The sequence below is a fragment of the Cygnus olor genome, chromosome 6 (assembly GCF_009769625.2).
Source record: "Cygnus olor isolate bCygOlo1 chromosome 6, bCygOlo1.pri.v2, whole genome shotgun sequence".
Taxonomy (NCBI): Eukaryota; Metazoa; Chordata; class Aves; order Anseriformes; family Anatidae; genus Cygnus; species Cygnus olor.
In genome coordinates, this window is record NC_049174.1 from 38,953,909 (window position 1) to 38,969,472 (window position 15,564).

The following is a 15,564-nucleotide window of genomic DNA, read 5'->3' on the forward strand; positions in this document are numbered from 1 at the left end:
CAAGAGAGGGAACGTGGACAGAGAGATTTTGAGCAAGCATAGAAGCTGCTTTTTAAATGTTTTTAATACTCTCTCTTGCCAATTGCAGTTTAACATACACGTGGTGATTCTTTTATAGGTGTGTGGAGAGAAACAGCGCTTTGAGAAGCTGATGGAGCACTTCCGAAATGAAGACAACAATATAGACTTTATGGTGAGCACTCTTTATTATCAGCAGACTTGGGTTTCTCTACTTAGTGTGTCTGTTCCTGCTGTCACACGCAGCGGTGTGATGTGTATGATCCTTGGCCTAAAATTACCACAGCACAATTTTTCAATATTCTAAACTGCATAGTATAACTCTCGTATTTTTTTAGTTTCAGTTGACTTGCCTTCAAGAAATGTCTTCTACCAGAGCAATGGCAGTAGGAAAGTAGCCTTTGGTTGCGTGTACTATTTGTATGTGGCAGGATAGCTGCATCTGCAATATCAAGATGCATATTCTGTACATGGGCCAACATCCTCAAAATCACAGACAGGGAAGTGTGGGAGAGACTCACTGCAGCTGCTGTCTGTCCTTATCTGTAGATAAAAATAGCAGTAGTTTTCACCGCTTTGGTTCCTCAGTGTGCATGTGTATGATTATTCACCAAATCCACTTCCCCTGGAGCACAGCAGAAAACAGCAAGAGAGGAAGATGTTACTGGCACCCACAGATGCCAATGCCAACTTGCACGTTGGAAACACGTGAAAGACAGAGGGACATGACAAGGATGAGCTGGCTGGTTACGTACTTGATATAAAAAATACTTCCGTATCTATTTCTTTAAAGCATGTGGCATGTGGGTGGTCATTTTGGTTGGAAGGTCTATTTTTAATTACTAAACAAATGCAGTTCAGATATGGTTGGTGCAGTCTCACTTGCACTACTCATGCCCAATGCCTCGAATATGACACGATCCTGTTTGTAGGTGAGAGAAGAGTTTCTCACCTAGTCACGTTGGCCATTTGTAGGGTCACTGTGAAGCACATGTGACGCTTTATACCGTTCTAGTGCAGAGCTTTGTGTTAAAGACCTCTTTCTGCCAGGAATTAGGCATTAAACCAGCTGGTGGGGTGCTTCCTACTGGCTTTGAAGACCCCAGTGTCAGTGACTTGCAGCCACAGTGGCCAGGGCCAGGTTTGCACCCACAAGGTGATGGCAGAATCAGAAGGAAGCAGCGTGAGCAAGATAGGATGACCTTTTTCTCATAGTTTAAAAAAAAAAAAGTGTTATAGTGATCCCTGCAATTTTACTAAAGTTAGCAAGCTGCTCTCAGTAACTCTGTGACATGTTACAGTTGGGTTTGTTCCTTATTGCAGTCCCAGTAAGGACACGTTGCTAGTCACAGTATACATTAAGTACTCTCAGATGTGCGTACAGTTCAGCCTGTAATTTAACAGAAAGATTTGTCAGGCCCCAGCACCCAACTCTTGGTTGTTTCTGCTGTGCTCCCAGGGAAGGGTGATTGTAACTGGGGAGCAGGAGAGCAGCGCAGCGTAGTGCAGTCTGCAAGCAAGACAGTGGCACCAGCCTGCGGCCTGTCACCTTCTTGTGAGCTACAGGATTTGTCCCCTTTATTGGAAACAGCCATCCCTCATCTTTATTTAAGATAAGAAATGGTGTATTGCAAGGTTGGAACAGGGAATGTACCTGCCAGCATGTCTGTACAAGCCTGGTGAGCTGTGAATATTCAGCATCCAACTGGGCAGCCTGTTTCATCTGTAAGAACATTCCCTGGTCCTCTCAGGTTGAATTTAGTGGTGAAATTTGCTTGAAAAAGGATAAATAGAGTTTTTTCAGAACTTGCCCAGCTAGTAATAAAGTCTGCACCTTTGGGTTGCTTCCATTGACTGAGGGCTTGAATATATGACAAGCCTAGAGCTAGAGGAGAGAGCTCATGACGAATGATTTGGCAGATCTGCTCATTCTTGTCACCGTCTGGCCCTAACGCGCTCCACATGCTGCTGCGAGCAATAGCTGGGAAATGTGCCTGGGCGCGAGGAGGGGGCGCGGGGCTGCAAGAGAGGTACGAGAGGTGCGGAGCCGAGGAACCAAGGTGCTGAGCTGAGATGTGGAGCTGTGCAGAGAGCTCCTGCCCGCTGCCTCTGCGGTGCTGTGCTGCGGGGACCTGCAGGCTGCACCGTTTGTCAAGGGTGCATTACGAAGGCAGAAGTCGTTCATTTCTGCAGGATGGGATGAAATGGCTCCAGGATGTAACGTTAAAGCTCGAGTAATTCAAGTAGTTGTAAGGAGTGAAGATAAACAGAGAGCTATTCCTGCAGGACCTGGCTTTCGGGCTGCCCTAGATGGAGAAGACAAGAGTTGTCTGGGAAGCTGGAGCTCAAAGGGGCAGCAGTTAACTGCGTGGATCTAATGGGGGGAAAGAACAACAAAAAGGCAAAAGTATTTTAGAGAAGGTTCCTGTTGTTGACATTGACTTACTTCATTTTAAAAGCAACTTTCTTAGATTAATTTTCTTTGACTTGATAAATTCCTTAGTTGTGTATGTAAGGATCTGAGAAAGGAAATGAGAATTTGGCTCTAATGTTGTAAGAGCCAAAGCAAGTATAACGAGAGCGCTTTTGATATGAGGAAATTTGGCTCTGGGAGATTTGACAGGACAGCAGTGTTCAGCTGGCCAAGGCCGGCACCGGCCCTAGGAGGAACCAGAGTTCACCACAGAAACTGGAAGGAGTCCTCTGCCATGCAGGGAGTCAAAACTAACTGCGCGAGCAGGGTTGTTTGGGTAAGAAATGGGTGCACGTTGAGTGGCAGGGATGAGACACCCCAGGAGATTGTGGCCCTGTGGTTCCTGATGGCTCCTGAGCTAGCTCAGGTTGGGAGAATGGGCATCCCATCCCCAAACCTGCTGTCAAAGGCCACCGTACAACAGACACTTGCCCACTAGTTTATTCTTGGGCCTTGAAACAGAGAACTGGCCAGTTTCCAGTAGCAAACTGGAAATCCAGAGGGCAGCCTTCAGTTCTGTCTTCCCACAAAGCAGCCCAGAGACGTGGAGTCGCCTGGAGGCTTGTGTTCATTCTAGAAACCTAGGAGCTATCTCAGTAAATGCTGGGAATGTGGTATTACTTCTGTCACAGTGTCTCCAGCAGGACTGGCTTATGCCCTAGAGGGACACATCAAGGACGAGGCAAAACCTCTCAGAGCAGTTCAGGGAGCGACACGGAGGTGATCACCCGAGAGCTGAAAGAGTTGGGGATGTGCAGAGTGGGATTTGGCTGTGCCTTACGTTCCCATAAAAAGCAAACCTTTGTGGGGTTCCTGGCCCACTTCCTGCCCTTCTGCAGGCAGCTTGCTCTGCTGCTCCTAGGGCTCACGGCCCCCTTCGCTCGAGGGCCTTTGTCTTGTCTGTGCTGTGCTTGGACGTGGTGGCATGCCAGCTCGTATGGTGTGGTCCCTTGTTCAGTTACCAAACCACAGATTTTAAAACACGCTTTCTGCAAATAACAAAGCACCTTTTGTTAAGTCCCCTTTTCCAGCTTAAGGGTTCCAGTTGCAAAATTAATCTCACTTTTAAAGGCAATTTTGGAACACGGCATTGTTTTCTTAAGAACTTGTGTGCTTGTGTGATGTCTTGCAGTGCGAGCTGGCATGGAAAGCCAAGCAGCGTGCAATAAAGGTAGGCTCCACAGACATGACTTAATTTCTGGAATCCATGTTTCCCTTTATCACAACAGACAAACACCCTGTAAGCCTGAATCCAACGCTGATGGGGAAAAAAAAAGCTGCAGAACAGCAAATCACGGTTTCCCTTGGCGGCAGCCATAACAAAGTGCGGTCACTAGCACTGTGTGCCCTGCCGTGCTGACCCGTGATGGTTCCTCTTGCAGGTGGCCTGCATGCAGTTCATCAACATCGTTGTCCACTCGGTGGAGGACATGAACTTCCGAGTCCACCTGCAGTATGAATTTACAAAACTGGGCCTGGACGAGTACCTGGACGTGAGTATGGCCAGGTTCCTACACGTGGCTGTTGCTCGCCAGACGGGTGAGCTTATTTGCAGTGTGGGGCTGTTGGCATGTGTGGGCCTTGCCCGGAGATCCGGGCTGCTCCTGCCTCTGCCCTGAGGGCAGCAGGGACACGAGCGAGGCCGGGGAGGCAACAGGTAGGCAGTATGAGGAGGCCAAGCCTCCTGCTGTCCCAAACGTGCTGCCTCCGACAGCTTTCAGGAGGGCAGCACAGGGCGGCCCCACAGCCTCTGCTGAAACTGCCGTGCTTCGGTGCCTGACAGGGCTGCGGCCTGGAGCCATCCTGCGAGCTGGAATTACAGTCCGGGAGCTAAATTGGTATCTTCGTCTGATAACAAGGGGAGGATGAACCACAGCCGCTCTCTGTGGCAGTGGCGTGGCACTGCATGGTGCAGGCCGTGCGCTGACCTTCGGCCTCGGGCTGTGAGCACCGTGCCTGGAGGCACTCGTTGCGTGGAGATGGTACGGACGGGCAGTGCCTCATGCTGCAGGGCCCCGTCCGTCTCCCATTTGAAAAAATCCCTGCTCAGTGGTACCCTCTGTAGTAATTGAAGATAAGACAGTGCTCATTTTTATTTGAAAGTTCTGGATGTTTGGTCTTCAAAAATGACTGCTTACCATTTTTCACCCCAGCTAATGTTAAAATGCAGAGTGTTGTTAAAATGTTAAAATTAAAATTCCTGAATGTTGGAAGTGGCTGGGCTCCCACTGTTCTCCCTCCCCTTTTCACTGTGTGCAATTATGTTTCTTCAAATTGCTGCCTGTGCTGAGTGACAGCTTTTTATTTTTGGATTTACAGAAATTGAAACACACAGAGAGCGACAAACTGCAGGTGCAAATTCAAGCTTATCTGGATAACGTTTTTGACGTGGGAGCATTACTGGAGGACGCCGAAACCAAGAATGCAGCCCTGGAAAGAGTTGAAGAACTGGAAGAAAATATTTCCCATGTTAGTACAAAACTGAAGTCACTTTTACCTTTGGAGTGGTGCAGAGCCTGCTCTGCACAGGGCCTTTGGTATTTCCCCTTTCTTTCAAGAGGTGGACATAAAAGCATAGTGGGGGCTAGAACCTTTGGGGTGAGGAGTACTACTTTAAAGGGAGCCTGTGGACTGCTGTGTTTTCTTTATGGGGGATGAAAAGATATGTGGCAAATGAAGGAATTCTGGAAATCTCAGACAGGTAAACTTCCTGGGTGCTCTCATGATGTAATTTGAACCTCACATGCTGCGTATTTTAGTTAACTGGGTTCACCACTTGCTTCAAAGATTTGTTCGTAAGATGTTTATTGACCTGATGAGAAAATGTCTTATTTACTATCTCACACAGCCCCTGGCTTGTTATAAAGGAATAGGATTGACTTTTTAGCGTGCAGCTCAATGTGCAGTTTGTGTGTATGTTAAGGGCCAGTTTGGTCCTTGCTGTGCAGCACCTGCCTGTCTGAGAGCTTACATGGCCCCCGCTGCATTCCTGAAGTACCTCGATACCACCAGCCCATTTATCCCCCAAAAGCCGTGGTGGGCTGAAGAGGGAATTGTCTCCACGTGGAGGTGCTGAGCAGAGAGCAGTCGTTATTCCTGCTGGTGGGACCTCGCCTCATGTGCCTGTGGAGGTCCTGGTGCCACAGCTTTGCGGCTTCGGAGGTTTTAGCTTCTATTTGCTTGTGGTTCTGGGTGGAGGCACTGGGCACACAGAGCCACTGCAAAGCATTGTTATGAGCTGGGGAAGCTAACTTATGTAGAAATGGCAAATTCCATAGCAAATTCTCAGTACCAGTAAATAGAGTAGATAAGGATCTCCAACTCCAAAAGCACAGTGAAAGCTCTGTTTGGCTTCCAGCACTCGCAGCAAGGATGTGTGAAGCGGGAGCAGGCAGGTGGAGTGTGGCCACTGCCGCGGGGCTCCTGCTGAATCCGTGGGGCAGGGCCGTGTCCCGTGCTGGAGGAGGGTACGTGCGGAGCAGATAGCTGCTGTGATGGCTTCAAACATGTTGCTGGGCTCAGGAGGCAAGGGCTTAGTAACATGGACTGAAAAATAGCAGTGTGCAGATATGTGGTGTTTGCTCATCGCTTTTCTGTCCCATCTCTTCTTGGTGTCAGCCGCTTTAGTCCAGAAAACGTGGCTTGGCTGTTTTAAAATTAAATAAAAGTGTTTTCCATACTTCAAGAAAGGGTCATTCTATTACCAGTCCTATATGGCCATCACTTAGAATAAATATATTAAAAAAACCCTTCCAGTGCAGTATCTGCCACTCTGAGGTGCTCTTCTGCTAGAGAAAAATGATTTGGTAGAAATGGCACGGGTTGCTTCGCAGATCTTTCAGCTGTTTAGAAACGTAATGGTTTACTTTGGTGGCAAAATATTAAGGGCTGACTTCTGATCTCCTGTTACACAAACTAGACTAATCCCAGGAGTATGGACATAATTTTCTGTTATTTGTTGACAGAAATATTAATAACAGAATTGCAGATTTTAATCTCAAAAATACAGAGACCAGTACCACCTTCACCAGCCTTGCCTGAATCAGAGTGATTAGTGGTAATGGAAAAAGCCAACATGAACATCATGGCTTTCAGACCCCAGGTTTGTGGGGCTGGTAAAAAATAGAAATAAATCAAAAGACCACGGGAAAGAATGAACTCTCATTAATTGCTGATTAAATTAGCTCAATTGTGAGAGGAGATATTTACAGGTCCCACCACTTCGGCATCTATTGGCTTTCAACAGTGCCATTGTAGGATTGTGGGGTTTTTTGGGTTTCAGATCAAACTTGATGTGTATACAAAATAATAGCATTTTAAGTTTTTACTGTAGAGTAGACTCTCTAACTGGACAGGCTCGTGGCTGTACTCCAGCCAGGCTGCCTGCTAGTCAGGGCTGAAGGGTAACGTTCATCATCATCAGCCCTTCAGTAGGGCGCTTGGTGCCACCTGATTCCTCCACGTAGGACCCCTTGCTCTTTCCAACAAGTGTTGCTGACATTTTGTTTGAGAAAACTACTATTACTTACATAATTTATTTCTCTATTGTACAATAGCTTTCTGAAAAACTCCAAGATACGGAGAATGAAGCTATGGCAAAGATTGTGGAACTGGAAAAACAGCTTATGCAAAGAAACAAAGAACTGGATGTGATTCGGGTAAGTGCAATAGGTAAACTCTGGGTGATGCCACATTCCAGTGGAGGGATCTGCTGTGCATTTCATGTCTGGGAGGTAGTGGCTGTTTTAACGGGTTGAGCATTTTCCATTAGTTTTCTAATTTTGAACCTAGAACAGATTTCAAGTAGATTTATTTGTCTGTGCTCTCGGAGATGGACATTTAACTCTTTGAGTGTGGCAGCAGATCAGTGAACTAGACAAGTACATCCTATTGCTCAGGTCTGTAGCGTTGCTGGTTGAGTTTTGCACACGTGGTTGGCTGTGGAGGGGAGTTTGAGGTGGAACTGGAGTCTTTCAGACTCAGGTAGCGCAGCATCAAGCACAGCCTGCTTTCTGTGCACAACCCAGACTTTCTTTCTTGGTGTACTATTTTAGTAACAAAAATTGTTAATGTAATACTAACTTCAGCCTAAATGTGTCCCAAAGCATGGCAGCTTCTAGAGTTCCTTCTGAGTGTCTGCCTTGGGTGCTTGCAGGTACAACTCCCCTCCAGATCAGGAGCTCTGTTCATACTTCCCCTTATGGGTCAACATCTGCTCATAGGCAGAGCAACCAGCAAGGCAGCAGATACTCCGAGTTAAAATCAAAATCAAGGTAGAGTACATCTGCTGTGCGTAGGTCTCAGTACTGCACACAGCCTTACCTCTAGTGTGGGAAAAACAAAAAGGAGGCCTTCCTCCCCAGTCAAGATATATGGTTTGTGTCAAAATGCTTCGTTAGATAATGCCTGGTGCAGCCCACAGTCTGGTGTCAGGCTGCCTTCTGTTGCTGGTGTTGGCATTCTGTTTTGTGAATAAAACTGCAAATGACTTGTTTGTGTGGCATTCACAGGAAATCTACAAAGATGCAAATACCCAGGTTCACACCTTGAGAAAAATGGTGAAAGAAAAAGAGGAAGCCATCCAGCGACAGTCAACGCTGGAGAAAAAGATCCATGAACTGGAGAAGCAGGGGACCATTAAGATCCAGAAGAAGGGTGATGGTGACATCTCTATTCTTCCTGTGGCTCTGGCCTCTGGGATGGTGCCGGCAGGCTCAGAGGCTGTGGCTGGCGCGTGTGTCACACCGGTTGCTGGAGCAGCAACTACTGTCCCCTTGCCACCACCTCCACCACCATTACCAGCCTTAGCAGCAGCATCTGAGGCAGGTAAGAAGCGTCACGTCCCCGAAACACGGGCTGGCTGGGAGCTTGAGAGCTGGGGTTTTGTTGTGCTGGGGTCAGGCATGGTGGCCTTACACCAAAAAACCACCTTCAGTTGTTGTAACGAGCTTGCAGGTCAGGTTTGTTTGATCCATTTCTGAGCTCTTCAGCTGGCAGGAAAAAAAACACTAGCTTCTTTCATTAGGGTGGTTTCGTCCCGTGCTCATATACTGAGGTAGTGTGGTGAAGGGTCCAGGAAATACCTGGCTAGTATAGAGGTGGAGAGGAGAGCTGGGGGGGGCCAAGGAGGGTGGTGGGCCCTGTTGTGAGTTGTTCTGCGGCGGCTTGTGACATTTTGATTTCTGTTCCTGGCAGTACCTCTTCTCTTCTCTCCTTCTTTCCGTAGTGCAAAACGGCCCTGTGACGGTGCCAATGCCGCCTCCACCCCCGCCTCCACCGCCGCCTCCACCACCACCACCTCCTCTCCCAGGTCCAGCTTTGGACACCGCTCCTGCGGCTCCGCTGCCCCCGCCGCCCCCGCCGTCAGCTCCCCCCCTGCCCGGGACAGCCTCTCCCACCGTGGTTTTCAACTCAGGGCTTGCAGGTAAAACACCCCCGCGTTTCCCCAGAGTGCTGAGCGTTTGCCTGCAAAGTAAAGGCAAGGCCGGGGCATGTGGACTAGAGGGGACAGGATACCGAGGTGGGACTTTTTTTCTCTTAGTCGCCTAACCAATACTCTTTATCTCTATCTGGTATTATACTTAGAGGGATTTATAAAAGGAAAGATCATTTATCAATCAAACAGATTTGGTTTGGTCTATGAGAGATGACTTCTTCAGTGAAACTAAAGCTGTTGCCAGAAATATTTTTCTAACATCATCATTTTTGGCTTGAAGTGAACAAAATATGGTTTTGAAAGAAATGCAAAGCTTCATGGTTTTGATTTCTGCTCAGAACATGAAGAAGAAATATCTGTGAAAAAAAAGGCAAACTTTTTGTAGTATTTTGGAAGGAAGAAAAATTTCCTGACCCATCTTCAATCATGTTTTTATGCACTCTCTATCATATGCCAAGCATCTCACAGAGCAAGTGAATGTTAATTGGTATCACACCCCTTCCCCTGCAGGAAATCTCAAGAGTACATTATGATTCCAGAGACTGAGAAGGTCTGATTAATAGCTTTTTTTTATTATTAAGCTAAGTAAGTATTCCAGATTCCAGCCTTTAATTTTTTTTTTTCTGAAAGCAAAAAGCATCATGGAATTGGAAGGTCCCAGGGTGTATTAAAAAAAAAAGAACAAAAGACGATGCTTGGTTGAGGTTACGGGTTAATCTGTCCCCAGTGGGTTTCCCAGAGCAGCGCAGTGGTCCTGCAGCGTGCAGCGCTGCTTGGCACCGTGGCTGGGGGAGCAGAGCGGAAAACTTGCAAGCAGGCGCTCCCTTCTGCCTCTGCTGGGCCAGCCTATTCTCCAGAGGTCTTTCCACGTGGAGAAGACCCCTGCCTTAGCCTGGTGTCCTCGTGGTGTGCGGGGACGGAGCGGCGGAGCGAGCCGTGCTGCAGTGCTCGGTGCTCCTCGAGTGCGGAGGCTGCTCAGCGCAGTCTCTTCAGGGTTGGAGGGGAAGCAGTGAAGCGATAAACCTTGCTGTTCTGACCATCACTAACATTTTTTTCTCTGTTCTTTCTGCTTCCTGATTAGACGGGCCAATCAAGCTCTTCTGTAGGTTGCTCTCTGCTAAGTATTTAACTCTCTTCTCCCCTGTCCCCCTCTGTCCCTCTGTGCTGTGACCTGTGTGTGCCGCGGACGCGTGTGCCCGTCCGGGAGGTGGAGGGAGGGGTGCAGGCTGCCGCAGAGGGGTGCTGGGTGGAGCAGGAGCACGCGTTAGCTTCAGGGTGCTGCCAGCCAGCAGGATTTGGCCACTCTGAGGCCCTGATTCAGCAAAGCACTTCAGCAAGTAATTAAGATGTGTGGTTTCTTTTGAGCTGTCCTCCAGCCACACTCTTTGCACCATTCACATCAAGAATTGTCTTTTTTCCCCCAAAGGCTGAAGCACTGAGACTGGGCAGCCTCCACCAGTTACAGATGCCTTCCTCAGGGTCTGTACCCAGCCGTGACCATGTCCCCGCTGTGCTGCCCTCAGTGGTGCAGCTCCCAGGGATGTTACCTTGCCAGCTGTTGCTGGGTCTCTGTAAGGGAGGAAGAAGGGAATTTTTAAGGGATTTTGATTAGCTGAGGTGGGAGCTGGGTCACGAGGCAGTTCGTTTCCCTTCCTGTCCTGAAATAACCCAGCAGCAGTTACTAATCTATTCTAATGTATGCATCAGATGGAAATGTTTTTTTCATGGGTGTTTCAGCTTGGAAAAAAAGTCTTTTTTATTTTAGGAATTATTTAGAAGTAAACACATTAATTGTACAAAGAGTAAAACCATTTGGCTTAGGTGAGCAGAAGTTTATCATGCGTGTTCATGTCTTCCAGTTGGGTGCATGTACTTCTCAAAATACACAGACTTTCAAGTTGAATATTGTGTATGTTCCCTGTTACTCACTGATGGTTCTTTGTTTCGAGCGAAATGTCTTGCCAGTAATTCATTCTCTGCAGTGTCCCTGCAATATGAGCATGAGCCCGAAAGGTACACAGATGCACAGCTCAATTCTTTTAAAAGTGGGAGGACGAAGTGAGAGAAATGTTCTCGTCGTTCACCTGGCTCCGGTGCACAACGGGAGAGTGTCTCCTGAAGCAGGTGGTCTCTGTCCTGCCCAAAACGTACACACAGACTTGCTAGGCAAAAGTAAAATAATTATTTGCTCAAGTGCTGTGCAAGCAGGGAAAATCCATCTTCTGAAATCACAGGGAAAAAAACCTAGCATCTCTACATAGCATCAAAAAATGAGCATCAAAAAATGAGCTTCCTCTCACTACAAATGCAGGGTAGGAAGGAGCCAAGACTTCTTCCTTGCAGCAAATACTGGATTGAACTAAATCAGACGTTAACCGCTGGCACCTTGGGGAAACACGAATGTGCTGCGCAGTGCTGTGGTTCTGAGCATCCTCAGCTGGGGAGGTGGGGGGCATGGGGGCACCGGGGCTGCTCTCACCTGCCTGCCTCTGTGCGAGTGCCCAGGCTTGCAGAGAAATGGCTCTTTTTTCCAGCACTGGAGATGAAGGACCATGGCTTCTGTTTCCTGCTTGCAGTTTGGATAGAAATGGCTCATTTTCTAAATAATTTTGGAGCAACACGTTGATTGATTACTTTAATGAACATCCCGATTTTGTAGCGACTAACAACACTGTATGTACATCATCTTACAAAGAAATGAGCACCGAATTACCAAAATTACTGATGTACCCTGCACTTCTGGAGGAATAGCAACAGAGTTGTGTTGTTTTCCTTGCCCCAACATTACTTTTTGTACTCTGTTCACTGATTAATGGCAGTAGTTAACCGTCATTTTCTGTAGCTTCCCTGTGTAAGTTACTAAAGCACACAAACTCTGCACAACCCGAGAAGACCAGACCCATTATTTCAGCTGTGTGAAAGCTCACTTGTGCTGCTGCCCACCCCTTGGGCTTTAGAAGACAAACCTGGCACTTCTGAAGCCGTGCTGCCCCATTGCAGCAGGGTACCAAAACCTGGGGAGAGGGGCTTCTCTGCTTCTTGTCCCCTGACTTGGGCTGAACTTTGCGACCCATCGGCTGCCAGCAGCACACCCTCCCTTCACATCGCTTAGGGAAAGGTGTCCTCAGCTGCAGCTGCTGGTTCAGTCCCGTCCTGCAAACGCTGGGCCTGAACCAGCCGAAGGGCTGGGTAAAAGCCCCTCTGCACTGCTTGCCCGTCGAGGCAGCAGGATCTTTTCAGGTTTTTCAGGGTGATAGTTTAGCTCTGGCCAGTTCTTTCTCCAGTGCTGAAATACCGACTCTAAAGACCACAGTCTGGGCGCAAGGGGTGTTATTCAGCTGTCGGGGAATTTATCATTTCCTTTCCTCTGGTGTCTCTAGCTGTGAAAATCAAGAAGCCGATCAAGACCAAGTTCCGCATGCCAGTGTTCAACTGGGTCGCCCTCAAACCCAACCAGATCAATGGGACAGTCTTCAACGAAATAGATGACGAAAGGATCCTGGAGGTACGAGTGCTGTCTGCTGACTTCTCCTATCCACTTCTGTCCATAACCTGAGTCAATATTGGCTTTTGCGGAGAGAGATTTTGGCAAACAGCTCATCCAGTGGCCTGTGGTACCCAGTAAGGAGTCCTTGTAGCTGCTGGTATTGATTACAAAAGGTGCACAATTATTATGTGCATTTGTTTAAAGCAGATCAACCGAGAGGAAGATTCAGCTTTCCCAACCTAAAATTGCTGGTCCAGCCTGGTGGGTTTGGGCACGTGTGGGCTGCACGCCAGGGAAAGAAGCCTAAAGCAGCACGGAGCAGGGTTGAGTACTCAGGTGTTGCGTGGTCCCTGTGCCCTGAAGATGCACGTGGCTGCATGGACTATTTGGGGTGGAGGCCAAATTTCCTGGTTACTAACTCGGGAGCACATGTTTACTACACCCCGCAGCCACAGCCTGAAGTACTCTGCTGCAGCCACAGGGTTTTACTGCAGCTCTGGTCCACTATTAGGCAGTGCGGGCTGTGATACTTGCTGCGGGAGGGATAAATCATGTTCTTTCCTTTTTAGGATTTAAATGTGGATGAATTTGAAGAAATATTCAAAACAAAAGCCCAAGGTCCAGCCATTGATCTTACTTCAAGCAAGCAAAAAATAACTCAGAAAGGGTCGAACAAAGTCACGTTACTGGATGCAAACAGGGCCAAAAACCTTGCCATTACTTTAAGGAAAGCTGGAAAGACGGCAGATGAAATATGCAAAGCTATTCATGTGTAAGTAAAACACTTGTCAGCAAAGCAGTCATACTCAAGATTTACTGTGGTTTTTGGTAAGTGGAATGGTTTTGAATTGGCAGTTGATGTAAATGTTTTTGCATCTGGAAAAAATCCAAGAGTAAGGATGGAACCATTCTGAATTCCCACAAATCAGATTCCCTTGTACTGAAGTATGTTAACTTGCAGTTTTATGTTGCTGTATCACTGTATAGGCTTAACAAATTAACACGTCTTTTATTAAAGAACCTAATTCATGTGAATCCACAGCGTGCCGTTGCACACCGAATCTCTCATCCTGTTTACACGATCCTTTCCGTTACAATGAACGCTCAAAGCCCAGGGTGTCAGGGGGAGGCAGCTATCGCAGTGTGCTCTGTAACGCACAAGTTCAGTCCAAGTGCACTGGAAGCCTTCTGCATACAACGAGCTTTACGTAATCGCCGCACGCAGTGCCAAACTCCGATGTGATACAGGTGTATCCGACAGACGGGGCAGGTCCCCCAGGGAATTCTGCTGCGCCCTGTCCCCTGGTGGTACAGAGCCTTGGCTGCCAGCTCCAGCAGCAGCAGCAGGGCCGGAGCACAGGTGGAGCTGCTCCTTTGGGCCGGTGCTGGAGTCGTCCAGAACCTGGTGGTGTTCGTGGCCAAACATCTGCTATTTCTCTAAGAGTGAGATCTTCAAAATTTGGAAGTTCAAGCATTACACTGGGCCTGGGGAGGAGAGTCACCCAAACCTGCTGTGGATTGAGGCAGCTCCAGGGTTTACGGGGCTCTGGCCCAGTAAAATAGCTATTTGTTCCTCCCAGCATATCTTTGATAAAAATGAGATGTGGCCATGCACAGGCGAGGGCACTGGGCACTTTGTTCAAAGCAGAGACAAGATGCCAAACAGCGGTGTTCCCATCAGCACTCGTGTCTGTGTCGTCTCTTCAGTGCTACCTTGTTCACACCTTCATGTGCAGGCAGCTTCATGTGCAGCACTGTGTCCCTCACCCCAGCCAGGGCAACACGAGCAGGAGTAGCATCACAGCATCTTCGTAGTTTCTCACTACTGACCCAGGCTGACGTGTAGCTGAGCAGTGTAGGAGGCAGAGGTTGTTCCATTGGCAGCTTTCTCACTTCTTTTACTTTTCTGTCATTTCAGGTAGACCCTTGTTGTGACACTGCTTCTTCTGTCTTTTTGTTATCACCCAGGTTTGACCTGAAAACGCTACCAGTGGATTTCGTGGAATGCCTCATGCGGTTCCTGCCCACCGAGAACGAAGTGAAAGTGCTGCGGCTCTATGAGCGGGAAAGGAAACCCATCGAGAACCTGTCCGACGAAGACCGGTTCATGATGCAGTTCAGCAAGATCGAGAGGCTGATGCAGAAAATGACCATCATGGCCTTTATAGGCAACTTCGCAGAAAGCATCCAGATGCTGACCCCGGTGAGTAGGAGACAACCCCCGGAGATGCCTCTGTGATGCATTAGCTGTGCAGAACCAGGGCTCCCCGAGGCGTCAGCCCCCGCAGGAGTGCTGCTCTCTGTGGCACGAGTCAAGCTTGTGGGGAGCATTGCAGCTACATGCTGGCGTGAGGCAGCCAGTGAAGGTTATAGAGAGTTAAAGGTTAATTTTTCTGAGAGATGGTTTGAGTGTCATGGAGTGATGATGAGTTCTCACAGAGCCAGAATGAGAAATGATTACATGAATGAAAAAAGTGTTTTTCTAGGTATGTTTTCATTTATCAGTGACTCAGAGATCTCAGGCACTCTTTGTATGGCAGCTTGTATGCTGGGCTGCTCCATATCATCCTGCTTTTTCCCTATAGAAGTTTAAAACTAGTTTAAATAAAAATCTAGTTGTTTGTGTCATCAGAAAAAGTTACTATCAGTGCTGGTCTGGGAGCTCTTTGATGTGTGTCCCATCCAGTCTGATGCATCTTTCACAGTAATAAGGACTGAAATGTAAAGACAGTTTCACTCAGCCACATCTGAATGTGCTAAATCTGCAGTGCAAATGAATTATTTGAAATCCTGACATGCCAGGGCAGGGTAACATTCATGCTAGGGCCCACTGTATGGATCAAAACAAGTAGTTTTTTTTTTTTTCTTTCCAAAATGTGTGTTGAATTTAACTTTACTTTGGGGTTTGATGTGCTTTATTAACCAGCCCTCTTCCTGTGTTTACCTGCAGCAACTTCACGCAATAATAGCTGCGTCTGTCTCAATAAAGTCATCCCAAAAGCTTAAGAAAATACTGGAGGTAGGTCTGATTTTGGTTACGTTCAATAGCCCAACCACTCGCCCCTTATGTGTGCTGAAAGCATGCATGGATGCCTACATACAAACTCTCCTTTCAGAGGTTGCACAGACACTGCGCATTTGTCCTGAAAA

At 47.8% G+C, this 15,564-nt stretch overlaps 1 protein-coding gene across 9 annotated transcripts in view; it reads left to right on the plus strand.

The window, feature by feature from the left end:
• FMNL2 (formin like 2) overlaps positions 1-15,564 on the plus strand; it is a 126,239-nt gene that overhangs the window by 101,787 nt on the left and 8,888 nt on the right. For 5 of the 9 annotated variants that reach the window (XM_040560741.1, XM_040560739.1, XM_040560738.1 and 2 more), the window contains exons 10-20: positions 119-193; positions 3,874-3,984; positions 4,811-4,960; positions 7,048-7,149; positions 8,002-8,317; positions 8,718-8,915; positions 10,009-10,029; positions 12,308-12,432; positions 12,984-13,186; positions 14,383-14,617; positions 15,365-15,433. In XM_040560741.1, coding sequence (XP_040416675.1) covers positions 119-193; positions 3,874-3,984; positions 4,811-4,960; positions 7,048-7,149; positions 8,002-8,317; positions 8,718-8,915; positions 10,009-10,029; positions 12,308-12,432; positions 12,984-13,186; positions 14,383-14,617; positions 15,365-15,433 — 1,605 coding nt within the window. The remainder of the gene's footprint in view (positions 1-118; positions 194-3,873; positions 3,985-4,810; positions 4,961-7,047; positions 7,150-8,001; positions 8,318-8,717; positions 8,916-10,008; positions 10,030-12,307; positions 12,433-12,983; positions 13,187-14,382; positions 14,618-15,364; positions 15,434-15,564) is intronic. The other 4 variants (XM_040560742.1, XM_040560744.1, XM_040560743.1 and 1 more) reach the window with 1 other exon arrangement.